General features: G+C 42.4%; 1 protein-coding gene across 1 annotated transcript; it reads right to left on the bottom strand.

The window, feature by feature from the left end:
- Positions 1-104: 104 nt before the first annotated feature.
- LOC147417745 (shikimate O-hydroxycinnamoyltransferase-like) lies at positions 105-4,647 on the bottom strand. Its single transcript, XM_086506619.1, has 2 exons — positions 3,067-4,647; positions 105-1,929 (listed from the first exon to the last, which is right to left on the bottom strand). The coding sequence occupies exons 1-2, from the start codon at positions 3,466-3,468 to the stop codon at positions 577-579; spliced, it is 1,755 nt and encodes a 584-aa protein (XP_086362745.1). The 5' UTR covers positions 3,469-4,647; the 3' UTR covers positions 105-576.
- Positions 4,648-21,509: the final 16,862 nt, after the last annotated feature.

Raw genomic sequence — 21,509 nt, 5'->3', positions numbered from 1 at the left:
CTACACTGTGAGGACTCCAAATAATCACCTCACAGAAGTTGTGACCACATCAAAAGCTAATACCTGACAAAGAAGAGTTTAATGGAAAATTCCAGCTCTTCAAGTACAAATCAAAACCACCCTTTCCATTGTATAGAAGTGAAAGCAAGTTGCATTATCATGAGCAGGGCATAAAGACAGGTAGTAAGCCCATGTTTTTGGCACTGCAAATGACAAATGGTAGATAGGAAGCCCATGTTTTGGCACTACAAATGACACATTTGATTGGTCCTAATGGGTACATCACACAAGTAGGTGATGCAGAATGTAAAGTGTGGTATGGAAAAGCTAGCTGTTATCCAAATCCAGCAGAAGAAATATTTCTTGAGAGTTTATTCAATCAAAGAATAAATCTAATGAGTTTGTGTCTTTGGCGGCGGAGTCGGTGATGAGAAAAGTAAACCTTTAGACACCATCAAAGCTCAGAGCTGATAGGTATAGATGTCTTTAGAAAAGATTGAGCTGATAATTACAAACTTAATCCTTCAGAAAATATTTGTCCTCATAAGTAGAGCTACCTTGAGAGATCACTCTTGTTCATATCTGGTAAATGAACTCCTGGAAACGTAGCATATGATCAGGAGAGAGTGTGATGCTCAGCCGCAATCGCTTATCACCAGGCGGACCCGGAAGCAAGTAAGCTAAGCCCTCAAATGGGACCCCAGCAGGCCCCATCGACAACGGCGGCCCCCATCCAAAGTCAGCTCCATATATGGGCAGCCTCACCCAGCTAGTGATCCCTAGGTTAGGGGTCTTAAATGTGTGTGCACCTCTTGAAAACTCTGCTAGATCTGGCTGCAGCTCTAAGAAGTCGACAGCCGACCGTAAATACTCATCATCCATGACCTGCACTGTATGGCGAATATGCCGTGCGGCATCAGCCAATGGGGCTCCCACGAGTTGGCCCACTTGCACTACAGGAGCAGCAGTGAATATGACATTGCCAAAATAATCAGATGGAAGAGCAGGTTGTAGGCGGCTTCGGCCATCGGTGGCTATGTAAAGCTTTGTGAGCTGCGCCTCCTGCAAGCCTCGGGCCAAACATGCACACCGCCATATGTGTGCAGACAGGACTTCATAGCTTGAGAATGGGCGGTCGCCAGGCAACGCATGCTCTTCAGCTTTCTTCTTCAAGGAGTTAACCTGCTCTTGGCTGAAAATGAAGAGCTCAGCGGAGATGGGGCCATAATACTCTGTGTTAACTTTATCTTCGCTCATCTTTCCGAACTCCTCGGCAGATTGAGGGCGCTTTTCGGGCTCATCCTCTTTGTGCAGCATTTGAGAGACGGCTTCGAGCTTCTTGGCATAGCCACTAGTCTCTGTGATGATATGAGTGAGGGATTTGTGATAATCTCCATTAGTTTCTTTGTAGTTTCCATTAACCATGCAGATGTTGTGGCTTGCTTGGTTGTGGTTACCACTTTCCAAGCTGTAGCTGCTATTTTCCTTTGGAAAGACATCATTCTCTTCAATAAACTGACAATCATTCAGCTTGATATAATCACCATTGACTTTGATGTAATCACCATTAACTTTAGCAATATCCCCACTCACTTTAATGTGGACACCATCAACTTCGCCGTCATCATTCACTTTCATGTAATCACCATTCACTTTTGCATAATCACTGTTAATTCCGATCTTTTCTTGATAAGCATCTTCAGCTTTTAGTAATAGTGGAGGCGGTTGATACTCGACATGCTGAAACTTGGCCTTCGGCGGGTCCCTTGCCCGCAAAAGAGTTCTGTCAAAGAAAGGCTTCACATCCTTTTCAATACCTCTTGCCACATCTGCCCAATAGTTCAAAAACCAAAGTGCTGCTAGGCCATCGGCAACATGGTGGTGTACCCCTACACCAATAGCCACCCCGCCGCATTTGAAGAATGTTACCTACATAATTGTCATATACAAAAGAAACATCAGAGTGATACAAACTTTAGTCTGAAAAAAGAAATAGCAACAATTCACCACCAAGGATGAGACAATAATAGGCAAGTTTGTGCTTGATTTGGAGGCAAATAAAAGAATAATGTATTGCTAAGAGATAAAACACTATTTGGTGAGCTTGTTCTCGGTTTACATTCAGAACTTAATTAAGCAGAAAATTCCAGATACATACACACAAATGACATCATACATTGCTGTGCCCTCATACTCATTGCACGGACCTAGAAGAAATAGAAGCTTGTTCATTGCTGGCTTGGCATCAATGCATTGCTACACCATGTGTGAGACCATTGGCCACACCATTGTCATAGCCGTGGCCCTACAGAGCCTGACAAATCATCAATCAATGCTCCAATCAGCTCCGTTGAGCCCTCATCTCTAAACGCATAGGCTAGACCCTAACAAATCACCACCCAACCTATATGTAACCCCTGCATCGCAAGCTCCCTTCCAATGTAACTTTCCAAGCTAAGGTGTTTAAACCACATAGCAGCATCCATTGACTCAATGACTACTCTCAATCCAGCTGAGAAGCTGCAAACTTCTTCTTTTCCAGCCAGAAAATTTGAAATTATCGACCAAGTTTTGTCACATAAGGCAGCGTCGATGCCCATTCAAGTGTACCAAGAGCATTTGTCACGGCCGGATGAAATGGCAGGAAAAACAATCGATGTTCACCATAGAGCTCATGAGAAAGAAAGGCAAAACAGCTAAAACAAAAGGCCATAACACTTCTTGCAAGTGCAATGAAAGAGGGTATGATAGCTAAGGCAAAGCGATGGCAAGGTTTTTAAAACCTTGCCTTTTAGTCGAGAGTTGTTTTATCACCTCAACTACAGACCCTTCACCCATATCCCTGCATTGGGGATCACCTCTTATTGCAGCCTTTTTAAAGGCAGAGACTCACAATATTTTGCTTTTCCCCCTGTGGATTTGCCAACTATAATCAAAGGGCACTTTCATAAGGACTCAAACAATGCCACTCAAAAACCTTCAAGTAAGCTACAGAAATATGAAAGCTTTCCCTATTTCTGCCATACTCAAATGGCAATAGAAATATGTGCGTAAAGCGTTACAAACCTGAAGGATTAGGAGCGGAAACGTAGCATGCCCTTTCGTGTAATCAACCTGTGGTATGAGTTGTCTCATCTTCATACATGGGGCAAAATACTCTCCATATTCACTCATATAGCCATCCGCAACCGCCTCGACAAAGAGGATTCCTTCGCCATTGCAGTTGATATCGATTCTACCCCTTCCCTTATCCTTGAGCCTCCCTGCCATGGGATAAAATGGTACCAATGCCCTTCCCAATGACTCTTTCAGATGCCCGCAATCGACAGCGCTGCCGGCCTTGTAAAAATACACTGTTGGTATGTGTATTCTTGGTATCACCAAGTCAATGTTGGAGTTCCATAGGATGCATTTTGGCGTCTCTGTCGCAGGCTTGACTATGGCGGAGCTCCTGGGGGTGATCTTCATAACTCTCTCTTCTAAGATTGATGAGCAATAGCAATGTTCAAAATGCAGGTTAATTGCTTGGATGCACAGGCAAATAAGCCTGGAGTAGCATATGAATTTGCTAAAGAAAGTTTATTACAAGCTAAGGGAAGAGAAGGTGCAATCCAAAACCACCAAGAAAACACTTCAAATGCTGTTAAAGAAGGCCAAAATGCTCCAAAGAAGGCTTGCCAAAACCCAAAGAAAACAGCTTCATTCGACCAATCAAATGCTCTTAAAGAGGCCAAAATGCTCCAAGAGAGAGGCTTTCCACAAGGCTTGCCAAAACCACAAAGGAAACGGCTTCAATCAAATGCTTTCAAAGAGGCTCCAATAAAAGCTTTGAAAAGGGCATTATATGGCAAATTTATGTGTGTATTTCAAGAAGACATCAGCTGATAAGAGTCAAAAAAGTTTGCCAACTACCACTGCATGAACAAAGCATTTAATCTAACCACAATGTAGAAGAGAAAAGTAGGCAAGAAACAGAGCTATGGTGGAAGGGCAGGAGGCAAGCATTCAAAGAATTGCAAGTGGGTCTCGTTAAGAGAGGAGAAAGGTGAGGTTTTAGGACAAGAAAACCGAGTGCTCTTAAATGTAGGTTCTCCACACTGCGCAGTGATGAGTGGTGATGAAGGAAAAAAAGCAAGAAAGTAAAAATCCAAAGTGGGGGCTTGGGTGCTTTTAAGCCAAAGAAGCAAGTACAAAAGGCAGGCAAGCGCTATCTATATAGAAACGGCTTTTGAGTTGAAATTTTGACATTTGGAGAAATGCGGGTATTCCACAGTCATAGGTAGACAGGAGCGAGTTCAAGGAACAATTTTATTGACTATACACACACAATTAGGTAGAGAGAAGGTACTACGTAGATACATACACTACACAGATAGGGGTATTCTCTTTACTTGATTGGAGGCGGTCTACTACTCACCTGCTGCAAGAAGCCATTGCACCCACTCTCTCTCCTCCTCTGCACAAAGTTACGCACACCCATGTTCTCTCTCTCTCTCACACACCCATTACCCCTCTCTCTCTCTCTCTCTCTCTCACACCACCGTCACATTGTCACCCATACCCATTACCCCTCTCTCTCTCTCTCTCATACCCATTACCTCTTTCTCTCTCTGCGGCACTTCAACAACCCATTTCTCTCTCGAAACACACACTCACAGCCTAAATATTTAATGGCACACTCATCTCCGCCTCTCCCAACTACCCAGATATTAACACTAGCACACAAAACCCATCCCCTTTTCTTTCTCTCGCTCTCTTTTCAACAACCCCACCCCACAATAGCTTAATCATCAGCGCGCACGCGCGCTATTGCTGTGGGGTAAAAGAGCCAAGTTCCACTAAATCTGTGTTTGGTGTAGGTAATAAGAATCTATATTTTGATCGAAACCCCACTTTAACTAATAAGATCGGCACCAAAACATGTGGCTAGCTTGTAGAAGATTGTACAAGAAAGCAAAGAGATAGTATACGTGGTAAGTAAAAAGTATAGCTCATATGATTGGTCCGATCGTGCCCTATGTAATAGTTAGCTATTAGGTTCTCGGTTGCAACCCTCTATCCCTCAAGGCTCTGCCTGAGCTTGAGGCTAATTTGTAATCGATTGGTGATTCTATTATACAATCACTCACAATTGTGAGTTTTGCACCCAAAACAAAAGCTTCTGTCAGACGCAAGCGTCGAATGGGGCCCAAAAATCCCTGATTGTGCGCTTTGGTTGTCACACACAGTGGAGACTATCTCCTTTTGAACGTCTACGACAGCAAATCAGCTCGTTACACTTTCGATTCTCCAGCCACGCGCAAGAATTCGTCGTCTATCTTCGTAGGTCGCGTCCTTTCTGCTCTTCATGTCCGCTACTTGGCGAAGATGACCGAGGGGTCTTGGCCGGTTGAGTACAAGCTGCAACAAACGCAAACAATAGCCAATACATTTTTGCCATGTCAATCGTACACACGTCCGGGCAGACATGCGTGACACGGGCCTAAAATAGAGTCTTTAAATATAATTTAAAAGGTTTTTTCCCAAACTCACAATAATGAGTGCATGTATTATGTTCCCAAAATAAATGTACAAAGAGACCTCAAGCTCTCGATAAGCCTTGAGGGGTATCGAATTACAACGATAAGGTAATATGCCTCACACAATGGCAACCAACAATCCATTTTCTAGTCAGCTCTAGCTTGGTTGTTCATCGCCATCCCTCCAAAGAACAGATCATTCGTGAAGAGCCCTACTCCCTAGGTCCTTTGAATCCATTTGCAATTTTTTCCTGCAAGGCCGCTAATAGCCAGACACTCCTTGAATAGGTGAGGAAGGTCCTCACTAGCTGTTTTGCAACCGGAGCATCTATCTGAGCCAATCCATATGGCATGAATCTTTACTCCTAAAGGCAAAGCCCCCCATATACCTTCCATACAAAGAGCGTCATCGCTAGCGGCCATTGAGAAATCCATATGTTCTTCGCAATCAAAACCCATCTTGCCCCCAGCCGTTGTTTCCTCCATTGCTGTTTAAGGGGGGAGAACCAATCAAACAAGACCATAAGAGTGAGGTATTCATCCTTGGTCTTAGGTTTACAAAAGTGCTTGCTCTTGGGCCAACACCAGGCTTTCCACTCAAACTTGGACTCACTAGCATACAATGGTTGTCCAGTCCTTCTAGAACTCTAATGACCAGCAGTCTTTCTATTCCACTGAGATTGACTTGTGAATCCAATTGGTCTATAGCTTTCCATCTCCTATTATTGTTATCCCAGGAATGAGCCAAATTATCAGTCCTTTATTGTCTAACTTTCTGTCTATATCTCTCCATAAAGGGTTCAAAGGTTATGTTTCATGCTTTAGGGAGCCAAGGGGACCAGTGATTGATGGACTTTTTGAAAATATCTAGTTAACTCTCCCCACTCCAGTGCCTTCAATGCTCTAGTACACTTCCGTACTAACTCACTTGTTGTTCCTCCAATTCTAAATATGGACCATCAAGGGGGCGAGCAGCTTGTCATGCACCTCGATGCCTTTCTATTGGCCACATTGGGAGAATAATTTTGCCTTGCTAATCATGTACCTTGTCATAAAAGCCCATGCATGGTTGTAAGAATCTGGCACACTATGTTTTTGCATGTATAACAAGGTTGAGAGTCCATATGCCTCCTTGCTCCACTGGTCTCGCGACAAATTCCCATTGGGCCCATTGCCAAGGCATTGTATCTTTGGTGTTATTTTTCCATGAGAATCTTTTCACCGATTTCAAGAAATCCTTCCAATTACACTTGAGAAGTGGACTAGTCAAGGCTTTGTAAGGGAGCATAAACGAATTAATCACTTTCACCTTCCTCTCGAAGGGAATCAACACATGCTCCCATTTTCTCATCTTGCTCCTTATCTTGTCCAAAACCCATTGGAATCTTTGCTTGTGCCTTACCTCCACCCTTAGCGAGGCACCAAGGTGCCGTAAAATCTTACCTTTTGTAACTATCTCTTCGATCCACAAAGATATATCGAAAGAGTCGTTTTTTGATAATGAGATCACTCTTGATTTTTCAATATTGCATTTCGACCCAGAGGCTAAGGCGAACATTTGCACAATCTCTAGAACAGTCAAAAAAATATTGAAAATTAAGTTTTGAACATGATTCTATAAGGTTGTTTGACTAAATACTGGAACCACAATGATCCACGTGTCAATTTTTAAAGAGCATCATGAATAAGGCGAGTTTTTAATACCACCAAAAGCAACACAAGACGTGAAGTTGGAGAGGAGAACCAAGCAGCCAAGAGCAAAGCACGAGGCATCAAGGGGCACCAAGTGGCCAAACTGTTGGTCGAGGACGACCGACTAGGAGGCATCGAGGTGGACGACAACATGCCTTGGACCAACAACCAAGAGCAAGGGGCATCGAGCAACCTCTTTCTGCCAACCTATTGATTCTCTTCTTGCATCAAGGTGATCGCATTGCATGCTCCTTCATAGCCATCAAATCGATGTTGGGGACGACTCTTAGAGATTGTCAGTTCTTACTCACACAAAGCCTTGTTTCTACGAGTCTCAATTATCTTATACTTCTGATTTTGAACTATGATGATCACACATACATGCTCACGAGGGTGGCTATGAAGCACGCTCAACGCAGCAAGTTTCTTTTCTTTTTTCCATCCCACCACCACTACCTCCCATTGTCGTCCCTCACCACCCACGGAGAGAGAGAGAGAGAGAGAGAGAGAGAGAGAGAGAGAGAGAGAGAGAGAGAGAGAGAGAGAGAGAGAGAGAGAGAGAGAGAGAGAGAGAGAGAGAGCAAAGACGCATGCACATCATCCAACAGCTATGGCAGAAGTGGTGCAACATCGACATGGCAAGGCAAGGGTGAGGGTAGGTTGCGTTTGGAAAGAGGGCATGTGCCATGCTTTTGTGGAGTGGAGCGTCTCTTTTTGCTTTGCTCCCACTGCAAGCTTTCCTTCACCATTAGCGACAATTTTGACATTGTTGCTACTGAGTGTGTTTACAACTGTCTATTTTGTAAAACGAGTTGCCCAAAGAATGGCTGCCAATAAACATTAGCAAGCAAGGAATTAGTCACAATTGATTACATATTGTCAAACAAGATAGAGAGACAAGTGAGAGAGAGAGAGAGTAGGTGATTATACCTTTTAAATATAAAATGACTAGTAGTTTTCAAAAAAATCAGAGAGGTTGACACAGACCACTAACTTGATGACCCATAAAAAACCCAAAAGAAGCCTTAATTATTGCCAGTTAGCCAAGATTTTACAATGCTGAGTAGATGCATCAGGTAAAGGAGACTCCTATTACCTGCCACCATCACAAAAAACCAAAACATAAAAATGTTAGAGCTTTGTTGTGGAAGACAAGTGTCAAAAGATACTCCTACATGGTATAGATGTCAGCTTAATACAGATACTTGGATTAACCCAACCTGGGAAGAAGAATCCATGGAGAATGAGGTAGAGTTGGTGTGTATGAAGGAATTCTACTAGTAGTCCTTGTACCTGGTTTGCGTTCTTGTGTCACTTTCTTGGACTCTTTATAAAGCCTAGGAGCATGCACACTAAAAAGGCCAAAAAATGAAGAGTGGTAGGGGGAGTGGTAGGTTCCACCTTGAAGAGGGACTGCTTTTTTTATTTAAAGGTTGGTTAGAGAAGAGACCACGCTTTATTTTCTTTAAAAGGAGTGGTGTATTGAAGTTATATGTTGTGGCCATACCGCTTTCTTTTGATGCTATGAAATAGGTCTCTTTTTAGCGGCTAGAAGAAGGCTTTTATTCTCATTTAGTGTGTATGAGTTTTGATAGAGTAAGTATAAGTGTGTGTGTGTGTGTTTGAAAGAGAGAGAGGCCCTCCTCCACCCACACTAGGAAGATATTTAGTTTTTCTTCCTTTGGGGGCACTAGTGCCCCCAAAGGGTCCTAGTGCCCTCCAGTTTTCAAGAGTTCCAAGACTTCTATGTGATCACAAGCATGAGGACATGTCGTGCATTCTCGTAGGTATCTTCTACTCAGTCTCCATAACTTGGATCATTCAAAAGAATTGTGGCAAAAAGAGTTTATGAGAGCTTTTATATTTTTCGCGGCTTCTAAGGGGTAAGTATTGCAAAACAGAATGGGCTTTAGTTGAGAAAGTATCACTTTATGAGCCCATTCTGATAGGAGTCCATTGTTTTTGGAAAGTTGTAGGTTGAGAAATTTACAAACATGCCCATCCTCTTTTTCAATAGAGAGATAGCTTGGGTAGATCTCTTGAAAATCCATAAAGTAGGTGGGCTCATGGGAGTTGACTATGAGGATATCATCAAAGTACCTAAAAGGTGTGCCAAGTTTTGATAAGACAAGAGAAGGTGCAAGTAGGGTCAGGATTTATTTAGAAAATCAGATTCTAAGGAGTGCAGGTATAAGTTGCACCAGAGAGGAGAGCAAGCTAAGAGAGGAGAGCAAGCTAAGCCCATAGGAATACCATGCACTTGTCTATATACATCTCCTTGACATTGAATAAACATGTTGTTGATTAACCGAGTATTGAGATGAATGACCTCACTCAAATTGAAAGAGAGACCTGATATGTACCAATGAGAGGACCAATGTCCCGCCATGCAATGACTAGGGACTCTTCTAAGAGATAAAACTTCCATGAGCAACTGAGAAGGAGGACTCAATCAATTTGTTGATATGATGGATTAAGCAAAATGCACCTTGATGGGGGGATATTTCCATAGCATCTTTTTATGTCATAAAAGCATAGAGAAGATGCTTGTTGAGGTCAATTGAGGACACACTCATAAAGTGATTCTACTATCCACCAAGACTAGATGTGTAAGTTGTGGCAAAGAAGAGCTTTTTGATTGAGATTCCAAGCTCTTGTCTTTAATTGAGGTAGACATGTTTTTAGAATACATGGCAATAAGAGGGAAATATCTGAGTAGCAGCGGGAAGCACCACAAGTAATCCATCTAAAAGTAGATTTGTGGAGTTTATAAATGGCAGTAAGGTAGGGATGAGAGTTGTAGAGAGGTTTCAAGAAGGGATTCCAAAAGGTGATTATGTGTTAAGAGTGGTGTTTATATCCTCTTAACATAGATGGAAGTTTGAGCCTTCAAGCCTCTTCTTTGCTTCTTCTAGAACAAAGCGTTTAAAAATAAGAATGGGGCTGTTTGCTGCCTTGTCAAGACAAGTGATGAAGAAGCAATTTTTTAGATTTTCAATTTCATTTTGTAAAGAGGGGTGCTCTTGATGTTGCCTCTTTATGGGTAGATGTTTGCCACAATATGCATGTAGCAAAGGAAGAACTTGTTGGAAGGTAAGATCGGGAGGTAGTACTATGCAACCATTCTCTATTAATCTCTCCAAAACACATCATACACTACAAGAGGTTGTGTGCTCTTGTGACGCTGTTAGCAACGGAAATACACTGGGTTTTTATAACCCCCGGCGTCGCTAAAACCGTTACTACGAGCGTCGCTACGAGAGCGTCGCTATATGCATCGTTATAAACGTCGCTATATAGCGACGCTCATAGCGACGCTCATAACGACGATTATAGCGACGTTTACACAGAAGACTATAGCGACGCTCATAGCGACGCTACAGAGCCATAAATAGCGACGCCCGAGAGATTTTTTTTTTGGTGGCAGGGCATTGAATGCCCTGCCACCCATCAACCATATTGTACTTGATTCACTTTTTAAAAAAAGTGCAAGGGTAGATAATAGACCCAAAATAGTCACCCACAAGACGCATTGTTTGCAAAATTGACAATTGTACACATCATAGGCAAAATGAATTGATTGGCAAATGTAATAATGACAATTGTACAACATCATAGGCATAAAGAATTGATTGGCAAAAGGAACTGCGGTGACAAATGTAATAATATACATGGTTCAAAAAGACGTATAAAATCCGTCTCATGATACATAAGCTATGAGAAACCCTAAACTAATGCTATCTAGCTACGGCTAAACTGACGTCGTCTAGTCAGACGTCTCATCGCGTCCAAGCGGCGTATCTGTCGGATTCTGCAAAAAAAGACAATAAGACAGCTTTCAGTAAGTATAAACATATAACGACATTTACAAAACAATACAAAAAATAAAAAAGAGTAAACCCTAATACTAACCATGCTGTCGCGAGAACTGAGAATGTCCATCAGGGCGTTTAAGCCTTTCCTGCCTGCGTACTCGCGCTCGTACGGTGTGGGGTCACGTCCTGTCATCGACCACTGTCAAAACATACAAAGATTTCATTATGTTAGAATTAAAAAACTCATAAACCCTAAACTATCGAACATAAAGAGCAATGTGAAAACACTTACAAAATCAGCCTCAAATGATGCCCATCCACCGCTCCCCAAGTGGTGCGAGCTCCCTGCCTCTACTCGCGCTCTGGCTGCATCCTTTTGTTGCTTCCACTTGTCGGGATTCTCGCGCGCTGCTTTCTTCGCATTCTTCCAATCTTCTTTGGCAAGCCAATCTGGCCTGTTCCACCCATTCTTGATTGCTTTTTGCACTTCGGAACGCTTGTGTTTGCAGTATTCGCGCATTCGAATCTTCATCAGGTCTTCATTGAAGCGCTGATCCCGTGTTGGAACGGGAAACTCATCATGAAGTATGCTGATGACTCTGTTTTTTAAATCACTTGGTACTTCACTCCATTTGTTTAGTATGTAGTGTCTAAACAGCTGAGAGCAAAGACCACGCATGCGCGAGATCACCTTCTTGCCGTCATCATCCATGATGATGCCGCCGCTGATGTCGACGGAGTAAGGCAAGCCCTCTGGCCGGTGACGCGTGAACCTGGGTGTCCCGGCAGGGGTCTCTAGCGGCGTGTCGATGGGGGTACGGACGTCAGGTGTCTCCACCGGCGTCTGGGCCCCGAAGCGAGGAGTGTCGAGTGGGGTGTCTCCTGGCGGAGTAGGTAGAGGTGTGTAGCTTCTAGGAACAGTCAGCCGTGCAAAACCTGGCGTAGATGGCGATGCTGTGGCTGGTGTGGAGGCGGGCAAAGAAGGGGAGGGTAAAGAGCCTCGTCGAACACGAGGCGGTGTGGAGGCATCGGTGGCGGAATCCCCACAACAACCGCCACCGCCACCACTAGAGCGCCGGTGTCTAGACGAGTGTGAAGCTCGTCTCGTCGACGCCGAAGCTTCGGAGCGCGCCGAATGCTCCAAAAGAGAGGGAGATGCGGATGGAGTAGGAACGCGCGATGATGCGCCAGAGCGATGACGCTCCACGTACCACTGTCTCTGCTGCGGTGACAAAGAAGAAAGAAACTCCTCATCATCCATAGCTGCATTAAACACACGAATATTTAAACTTAATATTGAATGAATAGAGTAGACAATGATGCAAAGACCATTAAATACAATGACGTAATGACGCATATAAATACAATGACGCAATGAATTGAGTGATAGAAGAGGCAAGTCGAAAACTCAGAATTTTCAATCAAAAGATGTGAGCGCGAGTAGAAAAGAGCGTTATACACCATGGAAGGTACTTAGAGAGCCAGAGCTTTTACAACACGGAGCAAAATTGTTCAAATACAATATTTGTGGCTTTAAGAGATCTCTCTCTCATCCTCGCATAACTCAGCATAACTTCCTATATCTATATAGAGCTCTCCGTTTAAACACATATCCTCTGTTTCATTTTGTAGCTCCTCTGCATGCACCCCATATAGAGTAGTAGCATCTTGATGCTCGTCTGGCACCACCGCAGCGGCTTCTGATTGAGCATCTTCTCTGATCTCCTCCATTGATGTCGTTGTGATTGGCACATGGTAGCCTTCATACGTCCTTGCACTACGAGGGGCTACCTCTATGACGTACCACCAGTTTGATGTAGACTTTGTAGGATGAAATATTACCTGCCAGAGCCACATAACTTACATGAGAGCTTTCAAGCACATAACTTGTAAAAGGGGGATGTTAACTATTTACATACTTACTTGTTCACAATGCTCGGGTAGTACGAAAGTGTCTCTTAGGTCAGTCCATTTCTTAGTAGAATCCACCTCAAGAAAACCAGACTCTCCTCTACGCACAGTAGCGTTGCGACCCTCCATGATTATCTTGAACCATTGCACGTCGAACAAGTCGACAAAAAATACTCTGTAATCGATCCTCAAAATCTCTTGCAGCGTGCCGAAGTAAGTGAGTTCCGCCACCACAGGATCTGCATCAGAGGAAAGTCGTCGACTAGACTGTTCAAATTTTGCCATGATTCCACAATCTTGAGTAAAACGCTTTTTGTCGATTCGTTCCACCCTAAAATGTCGACCTTTACACCATGCTGCTGTGTATGACTTATACTACAACGAACAAAGATTATGAGTGGCCGTTCAAACGTTTATAAATAAAGTCACTTGCTAGTCGTACATTGCAAACTTACCTTGGTCGCACAACCCCGAGAGTACTCCCACTCTTCTTCAGTCACTTCGTCACCGCATTGTTGTGCGCTTTTCAATTGGTTGTGCAACCATCTTAAGCTCATGAAGGTTGGTAGGCTCTCCAGAACCGCTGGATAGTGCATCGGTGGTCGTCTTCCCCGTCTCCACTCGATTCGTGCCCTTTGTCGCTCTTGCTTTGCATCCTCATATTGTGAAATCCACTTTTGCATCACTGGATTGTGAAGCATGCAAAATCGGTTGATTTTAGCCTCTAGATCTTCCGTCATCTTCTTCTCAACACCGAGATTGCACATGACAATCCCAGATATGCGCTCATCATCTATGGTTCGCCATAGCGTGTCCCGGGATTTATCAAATCCGTCTAGCCACTCTCCAATGTACACTAGGGACTCTGATACCAACCAACCTTCTGCCATGCTACCCTCCGGACGTGCCTTTTGACGCACATATCCCTTAAGCGTTTTCATGAAACGCTCTAAGAAGAACATCCATCTGGAATGAACTGTGCCAGCTAATTCCACCTCAACAACTATGTTAACAAGAAGATGCACCTGAATGGTTAGCATTGTAGTAGGAAAATGTTTCTCAAACATGCACACAAGCTCCGCAGCATTTAGTTTGGCGAATGGTATGGAGTCTACGTTGATCTCCTTTTGTGAGATCCATTGCACCAGCTTTGCAAGTTTGTAGATTGTGTTACGGATGTCGAGAGACAAACATCCCTCAATGGCAACCGGTAAAATAAACTGTAAAGTATGTGCAGCAATGATATTAAAGTCCACTATGAACGTACCTGACACATTTTATGCCAATCGTGTGACTTCAAACCGGTAAGCTTTCCTTCTTTAGTAAAACACGTTCGGAGCGAGTGCATTACGCCAGTGGGGGTCCGCAAAGATCGAATGGTCTCTTTTACTTTGCGTTCTTGGGCTCCTGTGAAAATCCATGGTGCTTTAGGGAGTTTTATCGATCCATCAGACGCTGTTTGCGGCCAATATTGCTCCATACGATCCACATTTCTAAGGTCAACTCTGGCTCCCAAAGTATCTTTCTTGCCGGTCAGATGGTCCCATAGTAGATTACCCACATTCTTGAATATGTGCATTGGATCGAGCAAGTGATTGATCATGAGTCCGGGCCAGTATGGTAACTCGTACCATAGAGATAGTCTCTTCATCCCTGGAGGCAATCCGTCATCGCACATCTCCTTCTGCTCTAACCATGCTTGTGCAGACATCCTTGGTGGCTCTCTTCCCAAAAAGCCGTCGCGTAACACATGATTCTCTGGAAGATACGCTTGATGACCTTCGTAGATTTGCTTCTTCAGTGAGGGTGCCCTACGTGCATTCAGTCTAGGTCCACATGTGACACATGCTCTGTATCCGCTTGTTTGAAGCCCTGCATGTATACACATGATAATAGATCAACTATGGGAAAAAACAAGATTTACAGTGTCTGAGTGAGGAGTGTCAATAGATCACCTGAGCATTCTGTTAGCCCGGGATAGTCATGCATGGTCCACATTAGAATGCCTCTGATCAAATCATTCCGTCGTCCTGTGTGTCGGCTCATATCCACCACCTCTATGCCAATCCACAATTGTTGTAGCTCTTCCAATAGTGGACGAAGATACACATCCATATTCCCCACTTTATATCGCCCTGGCACAATCAAGCTTAGCCATAGGTGCCCCTTCTTCGTAGTCAACCACGGGGGAATGTTGTAGTTGACAATGACAACGGGCCATACACTGTAAGATGTTGATCTTTGACCAAATGGATTTACGCCATCCATAGCCAGGCCTAAGCGAGCTTCCCTGGCAAAATCCGACCATGTTCTATCTATATGTTTCCACGCTACGCAATCTGCAGGAATTCGTAGCACACCATCCGAAGATTTATTCTCCTCATGCCATGATGCTAGGGAGGCCATGGACTTACATTCGAAGAAATGCTTGATGCGAGGAAGCAGAGGGAAATGTCGCAAAACCTTTTGTGGAATTTTTGTCCCATGGAGATCTACTCGATATCTTTCGGAATCACATTTCGGACACTTCTCCATGTCTATGTATTCCCCTCTGAAAAGAATGCAGTCATTAGGACAAGCGTGGATAGAATTGTAATCCATCCCCAAGTTTCGCAAATTCTTTCTTGCTTCATATCGAGAATCTGGCATCACATTGTCAGCTGGTAGTATGTGCTCTTTCAGCAATCTACACAACATAAAAATATGATACAGTCGTGTAAAAATCTATCAGATCATTATACATTTAGAGTTTTATTAAAGTAAACTAATTGTAATAGATCACCTGAAAAGCGCTGTGACGCTAGTGTCACTCCATCCAAACTTTGCCTGCATGTTGAGAAGAACTAGGAGTGCTTTCAATCTAGACATACGTGCTCCATTATACAATGGCGTATCGGCTTCACTTTTCATATCATCATAGATAAGCCTTTCTGAATCCATGATCGTCTCGATCATTTCATCAATCTCGGGCTCAAACATTGCCTCGTTGGGAATGTGCTCTGCATGATCATCCCCCGAGCTGTCAGAGGCTACATCTTGTGGCCTCACATATGCTGCTTGACCAAAGCGCCTGCGAACACGTCTATTGGGTTGCAAGATTGCTGCTTGTTGGCCAGCGTCAGAGTCCGACGAGTTATAATTGGCAACAACTCGATCTATAATAGATGGATCGAACTCGCCAAATTCGCGAACGTGCTGCAAAGAAACACGTCTTGTCCGTCGCACAGCATGCTTGCATTGATTACAAGGACATAAGACCCTCGTTGAGAGATAGGTGTTTCGGTTGGACGGTCTCACATCCTCGTCGCTACTCATAATGAGGATAAAAAACTTATAACATGGACAACAAATTTAATATTCTATTGGCATTCTTCGTCTTATCTCTCTCTCTCTCTCTCTCTCTCTCTCTCTCTCTCTCTCTCTCTCTCTCTCTTTACCTCACATTCTCTAGTCATGTCCAATCCCCGCACACCTCGGTCTAGAGGTGCACGGAGATCAGAACCACCGGGTTATAATCTCGTCTTTATTGGTCAATACCTATATTTGTGGGTACAAGAAATCTACACACCCACGTCTACATGATACTGCATGTAGTGGACAAAACCCCTTTGCCTCTTCTCTAGCTGTAGCACTTCACAGCATCTTAACATCTTTTCACAGTAGATCTTTTCACTGTTCGTCTAACTCTAAACCCTAAACCGTAAGTAATTCTTGCGTGGACTCGATCTAACGTAAATAAGCGTAAATCTAAATAAACATAAATCTAACTAAAAATAAACCTAAATCTAATTTAACGTAAGTCTACATCTAACCTAATCTTTAACGTCTTTTGGGATAGTTTCCTACGACGTTAAAACTCTCTTCTTCTTGTGTGTGTGTGTGTGTGTGTGTGTGTGGGTAAACCTAAATAAACCTAAGTCTACTCTAATATAACATAAATCTAAATCTAACGTAAATTATGTTATATTAAAAACAAAGAACTAAACTAACAGGGATTATAAGAACCTTAAAACTGATTTAACACATAATTTTTCACATAACTCAGCAAGAGTTGGCATTCTCATCACTAAAGATGTAAGAGTTAACTTCCGGCGGTGACGCTGCCTCATCTCCATCCACATCTGACGACAGCAATTGGCCCTTTAGACCGTTCTTGCTCTTGTTACTAACTTTGAAGTTGCTGTTGAATGACTAGAGGTTGTCTAGATGGTCATTGTGTCGGGGATGTAGTGACTCTTGCCGCCCTGAAGATCCACCTTCTTCCCTATCTTCTGAAGACATTTCACCAGTACTTTTGGATCGACGGAGCCCACCATGAGTGAAGGCAGCAATACCCTATATTCCATTGAGGGCTTTCTTCACCCGCTTCATGCAGGCATCGCAGTCTATGGAGACCTAAATCTAATCTAATATAACGTAAATCTAAATCTAGCGTAAATAAACGTAAATCTAGTTAAAAATAAACCTAAATCTAATTTAATGTAAGTCTACATATAACCTAATCTTTAACGTCTTTTAAGATAGTTTCCTACGACGTTATAACTCTCTTCTTCTTGTGTGTGTGGATGTGTGTGCCAATAAAAAGAGATAAATGGTATAACCTTTCTATCACCCATGCCAAGTATGATAGATTGATTATGCCATTTCCCTCTTGAATAATAGGTCTTGAGTTCAACTCCTCGTCGGCTAGATCTTTAGTTCTTTTAATTTTAATTAGTTTCCTACGACGTTAAATTAGTTTCTCTCTCTTTCTCTCTCAATGTGTGTGTGTTTTTTTGGATCGTATGCATGTTTTCTCTCTCTTTTCCTCTCTCAATGTGTGCGTTTTTTGTTTATGCATGTTCTCTCTCTCTTTTCCTCTCTCAATGCGTGCGTTTTTTGTTTATGCATGCTCTCTCTCTCTTTTTTTCTCTCAATGTGTGTGTGTGCATTCTTTGTTTATGTATGTGTGTGTGCGTTTTTGTTTTTGTTTGTACTCTCTCTCTCTCTCTCTCTCTCTCTCAAAAACACTATGTGTGTGTGTGAGAGAGAGAGAGAGGGAGAGAGAAAGAGGGGAAGGGAACATGAGAATGAGGAGAGGGAAGGAGCATACCTGGCTCTCCTTCCTCTCCTCGTGTGTGTGTGTGTGTGTGTGTGTGTGGAGAAGAAAAAGAGAGAGAGAGAGAGAGAGAGAGAGAGAGAGAGAGAGAGAGAGTGAGGGAGAGCGTTACCTGCTCCTTGCTTGAGGGCGCCGAAAAACTCAGATCTGAGATCTGAGTTTTTGGGCGCGCTCGGTTATTTTTTTAGCCCAGCCGGCGTCGCTATGAGCGTCGCAAATTTCTTTGGAAATTTGCAAAGAAATTTTGATACCACTATTGGCTTTTGGAGGAGCTGATCAGCAAGAAGATTGTGTGGTGAGAGCAAACCATGAGAGAGAATAGAGAAACTCATGGCCACAAGGATGTGATAGTCAGCATGATGGCAAAATATACAAAAGAGATGATGATGGAAGATCGCAATAGACATGATTGACACAATGATAGGTATGAAAACGAAGAGACCATGATAGAGAGGATCAATATAGAAGGGACCTTAGCCACAGGGATACGTGATAGTCGATAGGATGATATAAGTTGCATAAGAGATGATGATCGAGTTCAAATAAGACATGACTGACACATGAATAGTCTATTCAGAATGAAAAACTAAAAATTGGACAAGACAAGAATTGCTAACAAGTGAATTTCTTGGGCAGGCTAAAACTCAGGATTGAACCATGCGATGAGAAACTGCTACAGATGGTTCAAAGAAAGTAAACCTACACCAAGGAGACCGCGATACTGATAATTTATTGGATGAACTGGAAGTCTTAAATGTGTTTCTATGGAAGATGGATTGTTGATGTGCAAATGGGTAGTATAAGATTAGCTTGAGTACAAAATAGAGGATTCAACCATGCAATGATCAATCGTACTTATTGATGGTTCAAGGAAAATAAATTACAATAACAAGGCCACGGCTTGGCTAATATGGCAGATGAATTTGAAAACTTGAATATGCTTACTGGGAACATGAGTAATCAAATTGAGTGGTTGACTACCAGAGGTGCAAGGCAGAGGATTGAAGAGATTAGGGAAGCCGAGGATGAGATAGAGATGAGACAAGGGCAGGTAGCAAGGTGTCACCTATGGCTGCTTAATGTTGTAACTTGCAGAAAGGAAGGCCTTGATAAAAAAACGAAAGGTGCACATAATGATAACACAAAGTGAAAAACACGCACAGGCTCAAGTGGTTATGTGTCTACATGGATACAAACAAATCCTTGAATGTAGCCAAATCAAAACTAGAGGGAGAAATAGAGTTGTTGGGAAGCAATAGTTGTGCAAGTGAATGTAGGAAACTTGTGATTGTTCATCTATTCTCGTCATCATCATCCATCACAAGAGCCAATGCGGAGCTATAGGTAGTCAAGTATGATCAATGGGGAGAGGGACTAGGATCAGAGGAACATTCTATTTGTGATCGCTCATGCTATACACAACTTTGCAACAAGATCATCATGATGCCACTATTTCAGAAAACTTGAAGGTATTGAATTGCTTCCAATGCATTGTAAATCCAAAAAAGGGTGACCCTAGCGTAGAAGCAAACATTTCAACATTGGAGGAGTACCATACTGTAACCCTTCAACATTGGAGGAAAAAACAAGCGTTCATGGGAAGGGCACATTCCCTATGGTTTATAATAGCTCAATGAGGATGGTGCGTCATACATACGTATGCTTTTTTTTTGCGGGCACAAGCATACGGGCACGTAATGCATTGATCATGATCTTTTTACCCAAGGTCTATAAATAAATTATAGCCATGGATATCTACTAACTTCTAGTTTTTAATTCTTGTGAGGAATACGCGCTTTGGGATTGATTTTTGACACAAAATGCAGATACATTACTACCTTTCCATTGGAGCATATTCAATGGTTGTTTACTTCATGAATCATTCCCTACAAAGTAATCATGGCACACTATTTATACTTTTGTTGGGGGCTGCCTCAATCATCCCCCACGTAAACAGATTTGTCTTTTGCACCAACAATAGAAGATTATCGCTCATCAGCACCGTTGAATATGAAGCGTGCAAATATGAATTAGTATCAAACGCAAATAAGATGCAAAACTTTGTGCAATTACAATTCAAAAGTGCTCAAGCAGTGAGATATAGATTGAACCAAGAACTGAAGCAACTTCATGCCTCTTACAATCTACACATCATCGTCGAGAAAGTACCTAATGAGCTTGCACATGGATATGGAGAATACAAATCAGCAAGACACATGATCACTCAAGGCACACACTCTCTTTTATTAATGACTAGAAACTACCAACCGAGGATGATTATCGACAACTTTGTGTGTGTGTGTGTGTGTGTGTGTGTGTGTGTGTGTGTGTGAGTGAGAGAGAGAGAGAGAGAGAGAGAGAGAGAGAGAGAGTTCTATAAACCGGTAGCACCCATCAAATTTGAGGGGTGGACCGAAACTTTATGGCCTTGCCAAGGACTATAAATAACATAAATATAGACAACGTGCATTCTCAGGGCTAGAAGGACAATTGTGCATGGAGGTGCTAAGTGTGAAATTTCAGCTCAACATTATACAATGTGCGAACGCTTCGAAAGTTGTGCGTTTTTTGAAGCTCAAGTAGAAATTTCAAGGCTAGGTGTGCATTTATGTAGAAAGAAAAAGGGAGTTCTTTATGGCTTTCAGAATGCAAAGTAGAGCCACCAATGTTATGGAAAAGTGTGTCTTAGCTTAGCCTTGAGCTGGTTGAAAAATTAAACAGTCGGTTGAAAGGAGGGGGAGAAGGAGAAAATTTGCTCAAAAATTATAAGAAAATAGAGTTAAATTACGAAAAAAACCAATAATTCTTTAAATCTACCCACCCTTCACAAAAAAAGATGTAGTCACCCATCAAATTTGAGGGGTGGAGTGAAACTCCATGACCTTGCCAAGGACTATAAATAATATAAATTTAGACAACTTCATGTAATTTATACATCTCAGTGCTAGAAGGACAATTCTACATGGAGGTGCCAAGTGTGAGATTTTAGCTCAACATTATACAATGTGTGAAAGCTTCTAAACTTCTCCATTTTTTGAGGCTCAAGTATAAATTTCAAGGCTGGGTGTGCATTTGTGTAGAAAGAAAAAGGGAGTTCTTTATGGCCTTCAAAATGCAAAGTAGAGCCACCAATGTTTTGGAAAAGTGTGTCTTAGCTTAGCCTTGAGTTGGTTGAAAAATCAAACAATCAATTGAAAAGAGGAGGAGAAGGAGAAAATCTCCCTGAAAATTTTAAGAAAATAGAGTTAAATTGTTAAAAAAATCAATAATTTTTTAAAAAATCCTCTTTAAATCTATCCACCCTTCACAAAAGCAGAAGTAGTCACCCATCAAATTTCAGGGGTAAAGTGAAACTCCATGGCCTTGCGAGGACTATAAATAACATAAATATAGATAAAGTACTAAGTTTTCAACTTTTTGGCAAAACAAATACTCACTCTTTTCATTTTATGCCATCATAGAACTTACTACTTA

The sequence above is a fragment of the Adiantum capillus-veneris genome, chromosome 30 (assembly GCF_014529385.1).
Source record: "Adiantum capillus-veneris isolate H3 chromosome 30, ASM1452938v2, whole genome shotgun sequence".
NCBI lineage: Eukaryota > Viridiplantae > Streptophyta > Polypodiopsida > Polypodiales > Pteridaceae > Adiantum > Adiantum capillus-veneris.
The sequence above is the reverse complement of the archived record's forward strand: the minus strand, read 5'-3'. Positions and strand labels throughout refer to the sequence as shown.